This window comes from Lotus japonicus, chromosome 1 (assembly GCF_012489685.1).
Source record: "Lotus japonicus ecotype B-129 chromosome 1, LjGifu_v1.2".
NCBI classification, from domain to species: Eukaryota; Viridiplantae; Streptophyta; class Magnoliopsida; order Fabales; family Fabaceae; genus Lotus; species Lotus japonicus.
Genome location: NC_080041.1, coordinates 64,079,198 through 64,097,923, shown reverse-complemented (window position 1 = coordinate 64,097,923; position 18,726 = coordinate 64,079,198). Strand labels below are relative to the sequence as shown.

General features: G+C 34.7%; 4 protein-coding genes across 4 annotated transcripts; 2 read left to right on the top strand and 2 right to left on the bottom strand.

Annotated features, from left to right (window-relative positions):
- Positions 1-789: 789 nt before the first annotated feature.
- On the top strand, positions 790-5,604 carry LOC130738022 (aldehyde dehydrogenase family 3 member H1-like). The gene is made up of 10 exons (XM_057589908.1): positions 790-1,117; positions 2,781-2,849; positions 2,958-3,054; positions 3,179-3,385; positions 3,758-3,873; positions 3,966-4,070; positions 4,390-4,562; positions 4,671-4,761; positions 4,933-5,082; positions 5,207-5,604. Exons 1-10 carry the CDS (start codon positions 896-898, stop codon positions 5,438-5,440), a joined length of 1,464 nt encoding a protein of 487 aa, XP_057445891.1. The 5' UTR covers positions 790-895; the 3' UTR covers positions 5,441-5,604.
- A 788-nt stretch (positions 5,605-6,392) lies between these two features.
- On the bottom strand, positions 6,393-8,810 carry LOC130731966 (dnaJ protein homolog ANJ1-like). Its single transcript, XM_057584119.1, has 3 exons — positions 8,620-8,810; positions 7,774-8,231; positions 6,393-7,120 (listed from the first exon to the last, which is right to left on the bottom strand). Exons 1-3 carry the CDS (start codon positions 8,746-8,748, stop codon positions 6,676-6,678), a joined length of 1,032 nt encoding a protein of 343 aa, XP_057440102.1. The 5' UTR covers positions 8,749-8,810; the 3' UTR covers positions 6,393-6,675.
- Positions 8,811-12,831: 4,021 nt separating this feature from the next.
- On the top strand, positions 12,832-16,508 carry LOC130741967 (aspartic proteinase Asp1-like). The gene is made up of 5 exons (XM_057594433.1): positions 12,832-12,851; positions 15,701-15,839; positions 15,975-16,169; positions 16,250-16,319; positions 16,426-16,508. Exons 1-5 carry the CDS (start codon positions 12,832-12,834, stop codon positions 16,506-16,508), a joined length of 507 nt encoding a protein of 168 aa, XP_057450416.1.
- A 469-nt stretch (positions 16,509-16,977) lies between these two features.
- LOC130741951 (probable E3 ubiquitin-protein ligase ZFP1) lies at positions 16,978-17,691 on the bottom strand. The gene has a single exon (XM_057594432.1). The coding sequence runs from the start codon at positions 17,689-17,691 to the stop codon at positions 16,978-16,980; it is 714 nt and encodes a 237-aa protein (XP_057450415.1).
- Between the last annotated feature and the right edge of the window lie 1,035 nt (positions 17,692-18,726).

Sequence of the window (18,726 nt, the reverse complement as noted above, 5' to 3'; positions counted from 1 at the left end):
CTTTATTCTTATATCTTTTTTCTCTACTGGTGTTCTCTCTTTTTCTTTTCTTTCTTACTCTCCTAAACTAAACATAGCATTAATAAGACTTTACTTTGGTGGTAATACAATTAATTCATGTAACAAGACAATCCGACACACTTCTAATTCATTTAACAGGATTATACGACATACTTCTACCATCTTTTTTCATAAGTTCCTAATTTGTTGATTTTCATAACTTCCTAATTAGTTTTTTTAAATAGCTCTCATTAACTATTTCAATTTTTTTATTATTTTGAAGACTTGTTCAACTATTTTTATTTTCCATATTCTCAGTTAGTTATAGAAAATTGTCAAACAATATAGTTGGGTATACATATGTGATATGACAACACCCTAATCACAATTTAAAAAATAAACTATATATTATTCAAATGAAAGTTTTGACTAATAGTTCAATACTTACTTCCTTATGCAAGCAGTTTGGTGTTTGATTTCAAACTTAGGTTAATGAAAAGACATCATTGACCAACCTCTTACCGCTTTAATTGCTAACAATGTATAATGAATTAATCTTACCACCATTAATTGTGAGAATATCTCTCAGTTAAAATCATAAAAGAAATATTGGGCGGTTGGTTATAGATTGCGCGTATGGAAAAGGTTTGATTAGAGGACAAAATTCAGATTTAAAAATTGTACTAGTTTGACTCTGGAATGAACAGATATTAGGTGTGAAAAAAAAAAAAGACAGAGCTAGAACAGAAGAAAAGGACGGCGTACACGTACGCTATAAATTAGAACCCAAAACTCCACAAGTTTCCACCACCACCTATCCAATTTCAAACTTGTCTAATAATTTCTTTTCGTTCTTCTCTTGAGGAAGACAACAACAACAGCAACAATAATTATCATGGGGGAAGAGTCAAAGAAGGTTTCGTTTGACGGTGAAGCAGCGTCGTTACTGGTGAAGGAGCTGAGGGGAAGCTTCAATTACGGCACAGCGCGAAGCTACGAATGGAGAGTGTCGCAGGTGAAGGCGCTTTTGAAGATGCTGGATGAGAACGAGGAGCAGATCATTGATGCTCTTCGTTCCGACCTCGCCAAACCCCCACTCGAAACCGTTGTCTATGAGGTACGTATTGTTAATTCCTTCACTATATATTTTCTCCTCCTTCAATCTTTTCCCTTCAATATATGTTAATTTTACAAACAGCTAGGTAAACGGTGCATAACTCTAATAGATATCTACTTTTTCTCCATAACTCTTTCTTCTATTGTTATTTTTCTCTTCTACTTTTTCTCCATAACTCTTTCTTAAAATTTAAAAAATACTTGATTTTATCTTTAAATTTTAATCATTGATGGGACCGGAGGGGTCTTTCTCTGTTTCTGACAGGAGTTTGAAACGTGTTTGAAATTATTGAAGACCAAGTTAATTAGTAAAATTCAGAATTGGACGAATAAAAATTATTATTATTCAGAGTTTATTTGACTGCAGTTTAAAAATTATTATTTTTTAAATTGTAAAATTAAAAAACTTGTTTTCAGCTTTTTAAATTGAATCAGAAGAAAAACTTAAACATTTCTATATATATATATATATATATATATATATTTTATGTTTCTGTCTATAATTTCCGAATTACAATTTTTAAATAGTTTTTTCTTTTTCTTTTTTTTTTAAAAATGTTTTTTAAGACAGTTGTTAAATAAAAAAAAAAATCCCAATCAAACAAACCTAAGATTTATATATCGTATTCATTGTCAAATTTTTACAGGAGGGTTAGTTATATGCTGGGGCTGGGGTTAAATCCAATTTGGTGCATCCATGGTTGCAATAGGAAAGGGTGTTTGTGGGTTCTTTTAGATATATCTAAGTTGCTCATTATTGTATCCCTTCTTGAGAATGTCTTTCTCAAGTTTATTATTAAATAAAAAATTGAAAAACAATTATTTGAACATTGATATGTAAATTATTAATTTAAGATTTATTTTTATTTCTTGATAGAAGTTAGTACCCTCCCTACTTCATGTCTCCCTCATTACCTCCCCCTCTATACATAACACTTATTATTACTTGCTTTTCACAATAAATATTTAAAAGTACACCATACCAACTATAATAATTTCGTCTAGTAAAATTTGTTGTCTGCAGAGAATTGAACACTATATTATAACAAATATTATAAATAATTTAAAGAAAATAAATTTATACTTTACTTTTATTAAATTTGTGGGTTCTTTCACCCTCGTTTGATTTGAGGGGTGTATTTGTTCTGTATAGATTCTCTTTTGATCATTAATAAAGTTTTGCTTTAAAAAACTTTTATGAAATTTTTTATTTTTTATTTAATAAGTAACCTAAAGCACTAATAATTGACATTTTCCTAAATATTTAAAGACTCTTTAGTTCTCAAACATGCATCTAACAGCCGAATAATACCTACTCTGTTTATTTTATTTTATTTTATTATAATATTATGCAAATGAATGAAAAAAATATTTAACTGATGTCTTAACTAAAATACGGTACCTCTATTTGTGTCTCATCTATTCACTCTTATGTCATGTTTTTCCGAGGACGAATTAATTTAAAGGTTCCTATTTCCGTCAAAAAATTGGTGAAAAATATAATTATATTAATTACTTGAGATATTTAGCCATAATAATTAAATTAGGGTCTAACTGGAAAAATTGAATTACGGTATCAACAGGTCTTCTGCAAAAAATACAACTGTGTTAAATATCATGTGAAAATCTCTTTTAAGTTGTAACTGATATACTCTGTTCTGCAGATTGGTATGGTTAAAAACTCATGTGAAATCATTCTGAAGGAACTGAAACAATGGATGATGCCAGAAAAGGTACATTTTATTTTTACCTGAATTTCTTCCACTGAAAAGAACATTGTTAACAAATATTGCTTATATCGTTAATTTGATTTATCACACACAAAATTTCTTTTATTTCAGGTTAAAACATCACTCGCAACTTTTCCCTCTTCAGCTGAATTAGTGCCTGAACCTCTGGGTGTTGTGTTAGTCATCTCTGCATGGAACTACCCATTTTGTATGTTAATATTTAATTGACCTTATTTTATGTGTTTTCAAGCTCACATTTTGAGCCTTTCCTTTCCTTTCCCCAAAGTTCTTTCTTTAAAAATATATAATGACTTCTCTGTTTTTCTTTCCAGTGTTGTCTCTTGATCCAGTGGTAGGAGCTATAGCAGCTGGTAATGCTGTGGTTCTAAAACCATCAGAAATTTCTCCGGCGTCATCTTCACTGCTTGCAGAATTGTTAGGGAAGTATATGGATAACTCATGTATCAGAGTTGTTGAGGGGGGAGTTGATGAAACCACAGCACTTTTGCGGCAAAAGTGGGACAAAATTTTCTATACAGGTTATACTCTTTTGTCACTATTCTGGTTTTCTTGTATTGCTGAGAATTGATTTTCGGATTAGCTTTATCTATTATGGACCAAGAAAAATCCAATTCACAAATTAAAAGAGTTTCCTTACAAATCTATTTCAACAGCATATACTAGATGATGACTTTTATAACAAGTAAAAACATAATTCATGGGTGGACTAGTTTTGAACATGGTCCAGAATTGCAATCGATCTGCCTTTATCTATGTTAATTATATGTGTGTATGGAAGTATGTTTTCTGATAATGAACAATTGTAACAAAAAATAGTAAAAGAATAAAATGAATTGCCTTGTTCCAGTTATATACATATTTACTAGAATATGTGATTCCTTAATTTTCAGGTAATGGAAACGTGGGACGCATAGTGATGACTGCTGCTGCAAAACACCTTACACCGGTTGTGCTGGAACTTGGAGGAAAATCTCCAGTTGTTGTTGATTCAAATGTCAACTTACCGGTATTGCATTTGCACAAGCCTTGTTTTTCCCATATACTTGTTATTACTTGACCTCATTCAAACTCATTCTTGAATTTATTTGTATTTACTAGGTATCAGCTAGACGGATAATTGCAGGCAAGTGGGGGTGTAACAATGGACAAGCCTGCATTTCTCCGGATTATGTTATAACAACAAAAGACTTTGCTCCCAAGTTGGTATGAAATCTTCCCTGTACAGATAGATTTCTGAATCTTTTAGTGTGTTTGTATATACGATAGAATTGGGGTAGAATCACTTAATTTTATAAGCTATAAGACATAAATGATGTTTTGTTCCATGGTAGCATACTCTAGAATCACTTCTTGTTAGAAGTTACAAGTCTTAGTGAATAAATGTGCCTTGAATTCTACAAATCGTGAACCCTAAACATTCACATAGCTTCTCCGTAAATGGGCCTTGGTTTCTATGCTTATGATGTAAGAAAACATGCACTTTGTCTTTGGTTTTATATTGTTTGGTGCTTTCTATTTCTAGGTGGATGCACTAAAGACTGAATTGGAGAACTTTTTTGGAAAGAACCCAATGGAATCACAAGATTTGTCCCGCATTGTGAATTCCCATCACTTTGCTCGCTTGATCAAGTTCTTGGATGATGATAAGGTTTCTAGCAAGATTGTTTATGGAGGTGAAAAGGATGAAAGCAAATTGTAAGCCCCTCCTCTCGTTTTCTACTTCAAGTTTTGTAGGTAAAGTGTTTATGTAGTGAAATTGAATAGATCTTGACAGAAGCATTTTTATTGTCCCAAAAATTACAGAAGGATTGCTCCCACTATTTTACTGGATGTTCCACGAGATTCTCTGATAATGAGCGAGGAGATCTTTGGTCCATTGCTTCCCATCATCACGGTAGGAATAAAAGCACATAAAGAGCTGTTTGTATGATGTTTTGTTCAGTTTTCATTTGTTTTATTTGCTTGGTTTTCCAATAATCTATTATGAACAATATATACACACAGTTTTTCAAAATGTTTTCAAGTTGCAAAAGTAATTTATTATTTTCTTTCTTGCTCTGAACAGGTGAATAAAGTAGAAGAAAGCTTCAATGTGATCAACTCAGGAACAAAGCCCCTCGCTGCATATTTATTTACAACCAACGAGAAGTTCAAGCAGGAGTTTGTAATGAACGTTTCAGCCGGGGGTTTGCTTATCAATGACACAGTCTTACATGTAATATTTTTTGTTGTTGTTATGCATATGTCCTTGTTATTCCATGTTTCTAATCTCTATTTGAATTAATGTTTAGTCTGAAAAATATTCATTGTGTTTTTTTTTTTCACTTTTCCTGGTGCAGCTTGCGGTTCCCAAATTGCCATTTGGGGGAGTAGGGGATAGCGGAATGGGTGGATACCACGGGAAATTCTCCTTTGATGCTTTTACCCACAAAAAGGCAGTTCTTTATCGCGGTTTTACCGGCGACGCGTCGGTTAGGTACCCACCATACACTAAAACAAAACAGAGTTTGATGAAGGCTCTTATTGGTGGTGACATTCTTGGCATGGGTCGTGCTCTTTTTGGATGGTCCTAGGTTTAAATGTTTCTTGAATCTGGCTGCTATGAATGTATCTCTTTTCTTCTAGCTTTCTTGTACTTTAGTGTGCAGTTTGGTTTTGTTGTTAATTATTATCATTCTTTGGAATAAACTCATGTAGCCATGGTTGTGCTTGGAAAAAAAGTAAATTGGTTATGTTATTGCTGCTTCTCTTCTCTTCATGATTCCCACTAATAATTAATGCTTTTTCACACTACTTAATACATTTATAAAAAGGTAAATTTGGAAGATTGTATAAACTTCTTAAAAACCAATACATTAATTAAACTCATTACATTTTTTTCTTAATAAGCGTAATTGTCCTAAGGTGACCTTATAATTAGGGACAGAGGGAGACAGGGAGCATTTTTGCAAGAGGCAGATTCCACAACTTGAACTTGTACCCTTGTGACAAGGCTTACCCTCGCTATAGTCATATAGCTATGTGCACATAATTTGCCCTTTAAGAAAGGATGAGGCATGCAACATATGTGTTGGCATGAATAGACAGTTCAAGTTTTGATAGCGCCTAGCGGTTTTGGTCTATCATTGTGATGGTAGTTCTGTGACATGTTATTAATATTGGAATTGATTGAAGGCCAAGAATGCATTTCACTTTTGCCTAACTGATTAACTTTTGAAGACAGTCTTATGAAACTTGTTTTCAAAAAGTCATTGATGTGTCTAGATTCTGAACTCTGCCACTGATGAAGTTTTCTCAGATACTGTTATGTTGAAAATGTGTAACATAATAGATTACTATGTTGATGTTTACAAAAATGTCTCATGTTTCCTATTTGAAACATGGCTACCAAAAAGGATGATATGTGAATCAAAGATGCTGAGTAGCCTAGCATGAGATTTTGAAGACAACATCCTTAGAATTTGTACATTTGCAAACAAAGTGGATCAATTGACTTGGTATCTATTGAGTGATTGGTAAAATGAGGAGTTCTAATATAATTGCATTCTCTGCCGTGATTCTTATTCTAGCAGGGTTAGAAATCAGGTAATCTATAATCTCAGATAACAGTATTAATATAGTTGATTTCAGCCCTAACTTTACACTCATCAACTGCAAAGCATTATTTTACTTTTAGGGGAATTGATTTTGACTTTAGAATCAATTATAGAAATATTTCCGAATGCGCACTTAGTCTATTCAATAGCAAAAAAGAAAAGAAGAAACAGAAGCATCACACATTACTTTTGGGGATTTAGAAAGCTTTTGATCAACTAGAATCCTGCAAAATATCAAAAACCTCAGATCTTTGATTCTCTGTGAGTTTTTTTGGAAACTCAACTAGAAATGTAATTCTTAAGTTTCCCCTATTCTCTGGTTCTTTGGTGATTGGCATGCCTTGGCCAGTGATTATCTTCTCAAAGCCAGGGTATATGACATCATCCACTCTCAATTTCATTTGCTCTCCACCCAACAGTGGCACTGATATTGTGCAGCCAGTAAGTGCCTTCAATAAGGGAATTTCTACCCCCAATTCCAAGTCATCCTCTTCTCTTCTAAATAGTTGGTGTCTTTTCTCAGAGATGAAAAATACTATGTCTTCTCTGTAAGCATTAGGCCTGTCATTACCTTTTCCTTCAAATTTAATCTTTGTCCCTTTCTTCCATCCAGGCTGCACATTTATTGTTAGCAGCTCCTCCTCTTGAACTATTTCCCTGTACATAGAACCAATAGTAAGCATATTCATCAAGCATTTGCAAAGTATCCATTCACTCAAATGAATCCTATGTTTCTGTCACTCTTAGACTTTGTTTGGATAAACAATTTAATTGAGCTCTCAAGGCAATAAGTGTTTTTCGCATAAACGTTTATTCATTAGCTAATTTGAGAAGTTTATTGAAAACAAGGCAAAATAAGTTATAAGTAGGTATGAGCCGATATGAGCAACATCTTATAGGTAGATCGTAAGTTATTTACATAAGCTTTCTCAAACACTTGCATAACCGCTTCTGCTATAAGATAAACTTAAATAAACTTTTCCAAACAAGGCCTAAAAGTGTGTTTAGATTTTGATTGAATTCAACATTGATCCACATTGAACGTTTGGTTTCCCGTATGCGTTCAGAGGATAATGCACATTCCAACGCATACATGGAAATGTATGATTTTGTCGCGTTATGGCTTTAACGTGGGTTAGGGTTGGTTCAGCGGAAATTCAAATGCACACTCCTACTTCTTGGTTTGTACATTCAGATATGTAAAATCATGTTTGTCTTGGTGCAAAGGGAAAAACAAACACATATGTAACCATATAAATATTAAGGAAAGAACACAACCAACCAAATGATGGGGTGGATAGTATACTAACCCTGTATCTGTGATGACATCTCTTGTGATCTTGATATTTTTCTTGCATCCATAGCACAACTCTTCAAGGGTGCATTCAAGCTTTTTCTCAATTGGTGGGGGTTTCAGCCTCCCAGACGAATTAGAATACATGATTGGGGTGCTGCTCCTACGGCTGACACTTCTTGACTGCACATGAGGAGGCAATCTGAGATTGCCACTGTTATTCAATGAAGAGGTGGTAGGCGTGAAATCATAGCTCTCCCTGCTCTTACTTCGTGCGCGGGTGACCTTTCTGCTCTTTTTTCTGGCCAGAGAAGCCGTGGAAGGAAAACTAGAATCATCTAAGCTTCTATGCCTACATAAACAACATCCTTTTAAACTCATCATAAAATCTTTGTCTCTCAAAGCATCTTCTTTCAATCTGAAACTGTGAATTCCATTCATGGTTGCGCCCGCTCCGTTCTTTGCATCATGTTCCTGACAAAACAAAGTTTTACAACATATCTCAATCAGCTTATTTTTTTCTCAAAATCAATCCTGATATCTAGAAAGTTTTTTACCCCTTAATGGATTTTGACTTTAGAATCAATTACAGAAGAATTTCCAAACATAGATATTAGAAGAATTTCCAAACATGCATGCATTCAAAGAAATTTTAGGTAAGCGAAATCCCATTGTTAAATTTGAATGGAAAGCCAGGTGATCATGACATCAAATATGGGCTACATTTTTGTAACAGATTGACCATTATTAACTAAACTGAATAATCCTACTTTATAACAGCGTGGCCAATATTTAACTGTTTTGACGAACCAAGTCAAAAACATTTATCCATGAAACATTAGTGGTTGGTTTTAAATTGTACCTGTTCAGTTTGGTTCTGGCGTTGTGGGTTGTTGTCTTTGCTTGATGATGATGATTTCTTACGGCTAAACCACCTTTTGATGATTGATTTGTATTGTTTGCAAAGGCAACAAATGGTGCTGCCTACCATGAAGGAAGAATGGAAAGAGAAGAGGCAAGGAGAGTGACAATGTCAAAAGGTGATGATTGATTTGCAGGGTGAACCAAATTAGCAGAGAGCCTTTTTTTAGCACCACCTGATATTAGGAAGCGGACAAATTCAATTCCCTTTTTTTGGTAGCTTTTTGGCTAACTTGAATAATGAAAAAACACCAAAATCTTGGTGAAGAAAAAAAACACCCACTTTTATGCATTCTCGTGTTCGAGTATTAAGTTAAAGTTGAGGAATAGAGATCCTTTACATTTGTAAACCACCATCAGGAAGCTTGTGTTGTCAAAAGAATTCACATTGTTCGATCATGCATTATGTTTTCCTCTCAGGTTATTGTTGTTGGAATATGCATTAGAAGTTTAATATTAGGGTTAAATATGTTTTTTTATCCCTAAATTATAGTGAACTATTAATATTAGTCTCTAAATTAAATTTTCACAGAAATTCATTTTTTAACTTAATAAAGTGTGAGGTTTTTGTCCCTCTACCCATTTAACCGATCATGTGTCAATATGACATGTGAGTTTTTTTTTGGTTAAACTATGACATGCAAATTTATAATGATATGAATTTTTAAATTTTTTTAAATGCTTGTGTGGAATATACAGAAGGACTAAAATAAAATAAAAATTATCTTAACCTTCATCTTTATCTCCCATCATCTTTATTCAACATTTTCTTCTTCCAAAACCTTAAAATTTAAAATTAAACTCTAATTAAACACTACATTCAACACAATACCCAATCACATCACCTTTCCATTTCTTCCTTTTTCCCTTGGCTGAACATCAAACCAACCCACCACATGAAACCCCAACTCCAATTCTTCCATTCCCAAACACAAGAACATGTCTATGATGACAGACTAATTTAAGCGGAAATGAGACCAAAGCTCATGGGAGAACATCGGGGAAATGAATGTCATCCTCCTTGATAACATGCGAGGGGTCTGGTACGTACTTTCTTAGTTGTGACACATGCAACACATCATGAATCCTCGATAGGAAAGGAGGTAGAGCTATTCGATAAGCCACAGCTCCAACTCACTCTGTGATTTGATACGGCCCAATGAACTTAGGTGTTCGTTTCCTCGACTTTATTGCTTGTCCGACTCCGGTAGTTGGCGTTACACGGAGAAACACGTGGTCTCCTGCCTCGAACTCCAATTCCCTTCGTTGATTATCCGCATAACTCTTTTGTCTGCTTTGCGAGGTTCTCATCTTCACTTGAATCTGTTTCACCTTCTCGGTCGTCTGTTGCACCATTTCTGGTCCAACAAGGAGATGTTCCCCGCCTTGGAACCAACACAAAGGAGTTCTACATCGACGCCCATACAAAGCCTCATAAGGCGCCATTTCGATGCTAGCATGAAAACTGTTGTTGTATGTGAACTCAATCAATGACAATAATTCATCCCAACTCTTCCGGTTGTCCAACACACAAGCTCGCAACAAATCTTCCAACGACTGAATTGTTCTTTCTGTCTGCCCATCTGTTTGAGGGTAATAAGCAGAACTCAACCTCAACTTCGTGCCAAGGGCTTCATGCAATGCCTTCCAAAAACGCGAAGTAAATTTTGGGTCTCTATCGGACACAATGCTTGAGGGTACTCCATGAAGTCATACGATCTCTGCAACGTATAGCCTTGCAAGTTGTTCCACATTGTAAGTCATCTTTATTGGCAAAAAATGTGCTGACTTAGTCAATCGATCCACGATCACCCATATAGAATCCAATCTCTTCCTTGTAGGTGGTAGGGCTACCACAAAATCCATAGAGATACTATCCCATTTCCATTCCGGCACATCAAGTGACTGCAACATTCCTACAGGCTTTTGGTGTTCCACTTTTGCTTTCTGACAAGTCAGGCAGGCCGCCACAAATCCGCCACATGCTTCTTCATCCCTGACCACCAGAAGTTAAGCTTAAGATCTTGGTACATCTTAGTTGCTCCGGGATGAATACTTAAACGACTCTTGTGACCCTCATTGAGAATCAACTTCCTCAACTCCTCGTCATGTGGCACACATACTCTCCCCTTGCAGCGCAAGATGTCGTCAGCTCCAACTTCGAAATCTGGTGCTTTCCCCAAAACAATCATGCTCCGTTTCTCAACTAACTCCTCATCCAACAATTGCTTTTGCTTGATCTCTCCGAGCAAATCACTTGTTACTGTCACCATGCCAAAACTTATCCTCCCAGGCGCCACTTTCACGCCTAAGCTAAAATCACGAAAGGTCTAAATCATCTCCAGCTCCTTAATCATTAGGGATGACACATGAATCGTCTAGCAGCTCAAGGCATCCGCCACTACGTTCGCTTTCCCTGGATGATACATCAGCGTAAAATCATAATCCTTGATGAAATCCATCCATCGTCTTTGTCTCATATTCAGGTCTTTCTGGTCAAACAAATACTTCAAACTCTTATGGTCACTGAAAACGGTGAAAGTACATCCGTACAGATAATGCCTCCATATATTAAGTGCAAACACTATGGCAGCCAATTCCAAGTCATGTGTAGGGTAATTACGCTCATGCGTCTTCAATTGTCTTGATGCATACGCCACAGCCTTCCGATGTTGCATTAGCACGCAGCCCAAACCTTGATACGATGCATCGCAATACACCTCGTAGGGTTCTTCTTCATGAGGTAAGGTTAAAACTGGCGCGGTCGTCAAATGCTTCTTCATTTCTTGGAAACTCTCCTCACACTCCTCTGTCCATGCGAAAGGTTGGTTTTTACGTGTGAGCTTCGTCAATGGCCCTGCAATTTTAGCAAAGCCTTCGATGAACCGTCGATAGTAACCAGCCAATCCCACAAAACTCCTTATGTCAGTCGCAGTTTTCGGACGCTCCCAAGCAGTGACAGCTTCCACCTTACTGGGATCCACAACAATACCTTCTTTTGAGATAACATGCCCAAGAAACTTCACTTCCCTCAACCAAAACTCACACTTTTCTGCATTCGCATACAAGGCCTTCTCACGGAGAAGCTTAAGAACTTGTCGTAAATGCTCTTCATGCTCCTTGTGGTCCATCGAATAGATTAGAATATCATCAATGAAAACCACAACGAAACGATCCAAGAACGGATGAAAGATTCTATTCATATAGTCCATGAATATGGCAGGCGCATTTGTAACTCCAAATGGCATCACCAAGTACTCGTAATGTCCATAGCGTGTCCTAAACGCGGTCTTTGGAATGTCCTCATCTCTGACTCTGATTTGATGGTATCCAAACCTTAAGTCGATCTTTAAGAAAATAACGGCGCCTCTTAATTGATCCATCGAGTCGTCGATTCTTGGCAAGGGATATCGATTCTTAATCATGACCTTGTTCAACTGTCGGTAGTCCACACACAGTCTTGACCGTCCATCCTTCTTTTTCACAAGTAGCACTGGCGCACAACTTGGGGTGAAAAAAAAGGATTTTCAAAGCTCATCTCTTCAAAGAGGGATTCAAAATGAACGAGTTTAAGAACTCTGCGAGTTCAACATTGGAAAACTAACTACTTTATTGGTGTAATCAAACAGAACATGATGGTGGGACAACCAATCCATTCCTAGAGGGGTAAGCCGGTCAAGTTAGCTACAACGTTATCTACCTAATACATGTTATCCTGACCTTGCATCTCATCGAGTCATGAGCAGTTCAAAACCACGATAGATAACTAGGTCAGGACAACAAGAGAGTTTATAGTATATTTCTATATATAGATTCTTATCAACTACCTATCTACTATAAATATCAGGTTCTTCACTAACGAACAACCTTCAAACACAAGCACATTACAACAAGCAATCAACTCACTCTTCCTTCGATTGATACCCCATCAATCGATCTCAGAGTTCAAACATCTTATGCAAACAAGTCTACCCAAAAGCTCTGGTTATCTCAACCAGGCTCTGATACCACAAATGTAACGCTCCAATTTCTCAACCGGGGATCACATTAGTAACCCAACAAACATGAGGACTAACTCGGGTTTTTTTTTTCTTTCTTTTTCTTTTCCCAAACGGTGATATTTCGAAAACAAAGGGCCTTCATCACCCAAGCAATGGCCCGAGAAGTTCCCAGGTAAGCTGGCCGGGCACAATGCCGCATTAAAAACCCTTCTTGCCTTAGACAGAACAACCCGAGTTCTTACTTGAATTCAAATGAGGTTTTTCAATATTATTTCAAACTACTTTTCAAAAATCGATTCAGTTATCCTTTAAGTTCCAAAAATCCATTTGATTACTTTACTTTAATCAACTTTTCAAAAACTTTATCATTCGATGTTTAAATCATTATCCGATTAACAATATCCAAATTTAAATGTCAGTTATCGCGACAATATAAATATAAATAATATTCCGATATAATTCCTAGCCTCTAGCGCAAAATTCAATATCCCAAAACCAACATAATATCAGAGAACGGAACAAAGTATAAAGTTATTTAATAGACGTTAGCTTTGCACACTTTCCATCTTTGTCGCCTCAAGCCTCGTCACCTAGCATAAGTCGTTGCCCATCCACTCTTGTCGTCAAGAACAATCAACTTCACCACTAAACGGCTCGTCATCTAAAACGTTAAGCGCCCAAGTAGACAAGTAGCAAACATTAAGGGTTAGGTTAGTCTCAAAACAACCAACAACAAAAATCCAAAATTTAAAATAAGATAAGATATTGAATTTCAATTTCAAGCAAAGGATGAGAAAAGATTTTCGAATAAAGATAACAACAATTTAAATCTTACCTTTAACAACAACTTAAGATAACAAAAGAAACATCAAGAACAACAACAAGTCATACGAATTAGGTTAGTCCTAATGCCTACATGCTTCTACCAAGATGGATCGATCAAAAGCCTCACAAGGCTAGACAACCACGTTGTCGAGTAATTCAAAACACCTCCACGAGGTGGGACAACGGTGGGGCAAATAACCACCATGTTGCCACTTCAAATCAAAACCCTAATGCTCAAGTTAGCCAACAACAAATTTCGTGACCCATGGTCACATATATCAACAAGGGATGTCGTTTTTCCAAATTTCCATTCAACAATTCGACAATTTTCCAAATTTGACAACTTAACATGTATCCAACAAATTTTATGTCATATGCATACATAAATCAATCAACACAATAGCATAGCATGCAAGCAACAACAAACGCCTCAACACCTTCATCTCATATACATGCAAAAAGTAAAAACAGGCAGACTCACGCATTAACAAAAAGACTACCCTTACCTCCTTAAGTGGTAGCGCATACGAGGGAATCTAAACAAAAGAACAATATTTACTGTCAATAGGTGCTAAAACTGATAAAACCATCCCCCCCTTGACCCTACTATAATTCATGACCCAAGGAGAACGAGTTTTCGATGCAAAACAAACCTCAACGAAGGAAGGAAGGAAAATCACTCTTGATCAACAGAGAGAGGAAGATATTCGGCTATAGAGGGAGCAAGGGCACTTGAGTGTGATGCTCTCAAGTGTATTTTCTTTTAAGTGAGGGAGGCAGCTTCAGGGTTTGCAACTTTTCCACACACTGAAGGTCCTATTTATAAGAAAACTTTTAACCTAAACCCTAGGCCTCCTAAATTTCGGCCAAGCCCACTCTAAGAGGTGGAAATATTCTGAATTCGCCCCCTTTTTCTTCTTCCCTAAGTCATGGTTCATTAGTTTTCCCTAATTCTATTTTTTCGGTAAAATCTCAGCAGATTTCTTTTCTGAAAATTCCTAAATCAACTATTTTAAATTTCCATCATTCAAAAACTGATCAAGAATCAATGTAATGATAATCCTCCTAATTTAGAAGTCTCTCTAAAAATTTGAAACCAAAATAGCTTAATTTCCTTAATTAACAAGCAATTATAGGTTTAATTAATCAATTAATATAAAGAAATTGTTAAAATTCCGAAATTAAATATTTAATTACTTCTAAAATATTTATAATCATCCTCAGATGATTTCATAATATTTTTACAACCCATATTTAAATTTTTAAACAAATATCTTCAAGATACAGTTTCTACATTACCTATTTAACATTTAGTTAAAAAATATATATATCAGTGAAGGATTTATTTATTTATTTATTATTAAAAATATTTATTTTAAGTCATATCAGACCTAATATCAATTTATTACAATTTTGCATCTTTGTTTTTAATTGTTAAAAGATTTGATCTAGATTTATAGAAAAACCCCTAAACAAATCCAAAATAAATCTTTCAACCCACTTTTCTCTCTCCTAGTCATCAAACTCGAAAATTGTAAAATAAATAGAGCTATTTCAATTTTATTTTTATTTTTATGACTTATATTTTTAATTTAATAATTTTCCTAAGCCTATTTCTATTTAATATTCATTTTTGCTGCTTAATGATAACCGTTTAACTTCGAAACAACTTCTATGCTACACAACAATAATTCAGCCTAAATTAATAATAATAATAATAATAGTGATAACAACAAGAATGACTTCGTAAGAAATTTCTCACATTCTAATGCACACCATGCAATTCAATTATTTCGTCATTTCCAACAAACAATCAATCATTCAACAAAGACAATTACCGACAACATAGTCAAAACAGACAACAGTCAAAGTCAACGAAGCCACATATTATTATTATGATAATAATATAATTATTTAATAAATTTAGGGTCTTACAAAGATAGCAACATTTCCATGTCTGGAATTGTTTGGACACCCATTCTGCAGAGTTCCTCAGAGTAAGTGTTAAAATCAACATTATTTTTTCATTGTTACTGCTTTGTGACCTATAAGGTCACGAGTTCAAATTCTAGAACTAGTCTCTTGTGTAAAAAATAGAGTAAGACTGGGTTCATTGGACCATGTGGTCGGACTGCCATATTATTTTGTTGACATGTTACCACACCATAACAACTTACATTACATTCTTTGTTTCAGAAAACACTACAACATAAGTCCAGCAGACTTATTGTTCAATGGAAATCCTACTTCTGTTAAGGGTCTTCAACTTATTTTTGACAGTGGCTCCACCTACACATACTTCAATTCCCAAACTTATCAAGCTACTTTTGATCTGGTGAGTTGGAAATTAAGGAGCCTTATTGTCAAATTAATTAGACAATGTGGGACTAGGAACTTTGTCCTATTTGGCTTATACTAAATTGCGAATCACTTTCCATCTTCAGTTACTAATCCATGTACCATGATTCAGGTGAATAATGATTTGAATGGGAAGCCTCTGAGTAGAGCAACTGATAATCAATCACTACCAATTTGTTGGAAGGGTGCAGAGCCTTTCAAATCAATAAGTGATGTGAACATGTATTTTAAGCCCCTAGCACTGAGCTTCACAAATTCAGGGAATGTTCAGTTTCAACTACCACCAGAAGCTTATCTAATAATCACTGTGAGCTACCTTCTATCCCTCTTTGATTATGGAAAAAAATGAAATTATGTGTGTAATGTCTAACATTTTTTTTCTTCTAGGAACATGGGAATGTCTGCTTCGGGATTCTAAATGGGACTGAAGAAGGCTTTGAAAATAACATAATTGGAGGTACATCATTCTAATGCTAGTAAAATTAAATATAAGGAATTACGCATAACCTTTTCTGTTCTATTTTTGAATTTGACTGTAACACATTTTCTTTTGTTGTTAACAGACATCTCTTTACGAGACAAGATTGTAATTTATGACAACGAGAGACAGCAGATTGGGTGGGGATCATCTCTCAATTGTATCTGATATGTTCTAAGTCATAAAACTTATGAGCATATGTGACACCATATAAGAAAGTTGTAAAGCATTATAAATAATTAACATGGATTATTGGATTAATTATTATCAATTTTTCTTTTTCCTTTTCTTTTTCATATGCTACATTTTTAAATGGAATCATCAAATGAATCTCAGTATAATAAAGTGTAAAGCCAGTAAAGGTACATCTTAGTAGTAAATTGGGAAAGAGAAAGAAAAGGAGAGAAGAAGAGAAAATAAGAGAGAAAGGGAAAGAGTCAAATGAAAAAAGGTTTAAAATCTACTTAAAAATTGTGATTATGAATTTATGATGCAAAACTCAATTATTTATAATATATATTTCCAGTGTTAACAAACAAACTAACAACAGATCAAGAATTAGATACCAAACAGAAACTAACAAAGAAGCTCTAATCGTTCTTGAATTCCAAAGAGGACATGTTATTTTGCACAAAAATTAAGAAGTGGGCATGATTGCAGTGGGCATGGTATAGCGACACAAAGGGCAAGTATGACTTGTTTTAAGCCACTGAACAAGACAATCTTGGTGATACACATGCTTGCAAGGCATTGATAAAACCTCCATAGTACCATCATCACCAAACTCTGTTAGACAAATACTACACCTTTCCATGGTAGCACTTTCTTCCACCTTCACTTTCTTGAGGGATTCAATGGCAATGTTTGAAGCAGGAACCATTTGAACATCTCCCATGGATTGATCCCTCATGATCATTTCAATGATGTCATCATCATCAAGCTCAGATTCATATAACCTATGAACAGTAATATCCAAATCCAATTTGAACAAACGAAAGCTGGGACTTTCATAATAGAAATTTGGAAGACAATTTTGTAACAAAATATTGGCCCCAGTAATCAAACTCGATGACATTATTTGAACCAACTCAGAGGGAAGGATAGGATCAAATAAATTGATCATTTGCCTGTGTGATAGACCATGTTCTATTAGTACATGGCTATGTAGAAACATGGACCTCTCGGGCACTAAAGGATGTATTATTTCTGGTTGAGTAACGCATGGTTGATGATTAACATGGACTTTAATGACCAAATAATCACCAGTATAGTCTTGTTCGAGAGTTTGGCAATTTTCTATATCAGCTTCATCCAAAGGAACACCAGAAATTTGCCAAGTGAAAGATGTCATGATTATTAATTTTTAGAATGAATTGCTCAGAAAAAGGCGAACTGTGATCAAACTTTTTATATTGTGAGGGAATCAAATTGAGATACTAATTAATGTCCTCAAGATAACGTATGAGGAAGTATCACTTTCTTTAAAGATGAGCTGGAAGATAACGAAAAGTTCAATACATATATAAATCGAAGATAAAATAAGTTACAGAAATTACAGAGAGTTATAATTTGATTTTAAAAATTAAGAAAATATCATCTTGGAAATATGACAAGCTGATAACAAATTACTGAAAGATAATTTATAATATCTAATAAGATCAATAATATAGTTTCAAAAATAAGATCAATCAATTAGATTAGATTACATTACATTAACTATTTTGATATTTTTTTTTCAAAAAAAAAAAACTATTTTGATATTTCAGTTATTTTCACAAAAGTAAGAAAATGCGCATATATAAATTTAAGATTGCCAATTTATATCTTTAACTGTTTTTTTTCTCGGTGTCATTTAGACAAAATTAAGCAAATAAGTACAATCTTATCAAGTAAGTTTCTCAATTTTTTATCTAAATTAAAATACTTGATTAAATAGAATAACAATTTGTAACATTAACATTTTAGGTTGTAGTTGTTTAACCGTTTAGAGGTAAAGATATAGCCATGATCTCTTTAATTTAGTGTACAAGGACAAGTGACTATCCCTTTAGTTATATGATACCAATGCTAATAAGATTTGATATTGAATTAAAAATATTGCAGAATATCAAATCTTAATAGTTTTGGGATTTCTTAGAGTGCAAGTATCGGTTATGATTCAACTGGTGTGAAAATCATTTCACAGTAGTGATCTTTAAAAACTTAGCTTAGAGTTGCAATGGAACCTGCAAATGCAATGGTCATTTTTCTTGGGATATATGTATATTAGGCTCTCAATGATCATTGTACAAAATGGTTGATCCTGAATCCTTGCTTCATAGTTCTCTTGTTGATCCTTTTATGCAGCTCCATTGGAATCATCTAGTCACTTGATCAGCAGTCAATT

Bases quoted from the DNA above. Each gene is read 5' to 3' on its own strand.
- LOC130738022 (XM_057589908.1), top strand. From the start codon at position 896: ATGGGGGAAGAGTCAAAGAAGGTTTCGTTTGACGGTGAAGCAGCGTCG. The intron at 2,850-2,957 runs GTACATTTTATT...CTTTTATTTCAG, and splicing joins AATGGATGATGCCAGAAAAG to GTTAAAACATCACTCGCAAC. The intron at 3,874-3,965 runs GTATTGCATTTG...TGTATTTACTAG, and splicing joins ATTCAAATGTCAACTTACCG to GTATCAGCTAGACGGATAAT.
- LOC130741967 (XM_057594433.1), top strand. From the start codon at position 12,832: ATGGCCCGAGAAGTTCCCAG. The intron at 16,170-16,249 runs GTGAGCTACCTT...TTTTTCTTCTAG, and splicing joins AAGCTTATCTAATAATCACT to GAACATGGGAATGTCTGCTT. The intron at 16,320-16,425 runs GTACATCATTCT...TGTTGTTAACAG, and splicing joins TGAAAATAACATAATTGGAG to ACATCTCTTTACGAGACAAG.
- LOC130741951 (XM_057594432.1), bottom strand. From the start codon at position 17,691: ATGACATCTTTCACTTGGCAAATTTCTGGTGTTCCTTTGGATGAAGCT.
- LOC130731966 (XM_057584119.1), bottom strand. From the start codon at position 8,748: ATGGTAGGCAGCACCATTTGTTGCCTTTGCAAACAATACAAATCAATC. The intron at 8,232-8,619 runs GTACAATTTAAA...TTGTTTTGTCAG, and splicing joins GCCAGAACCAAACTGAACAG to GAACATGATGCAAAGAACGG. The intron at 7,121-7,773 runs GTTAGTATACTA...TTCTATGTACAG, and splicing joins GATGTCATCACAGATACAGG to GGAAATAGTTCAAGAGGAGG.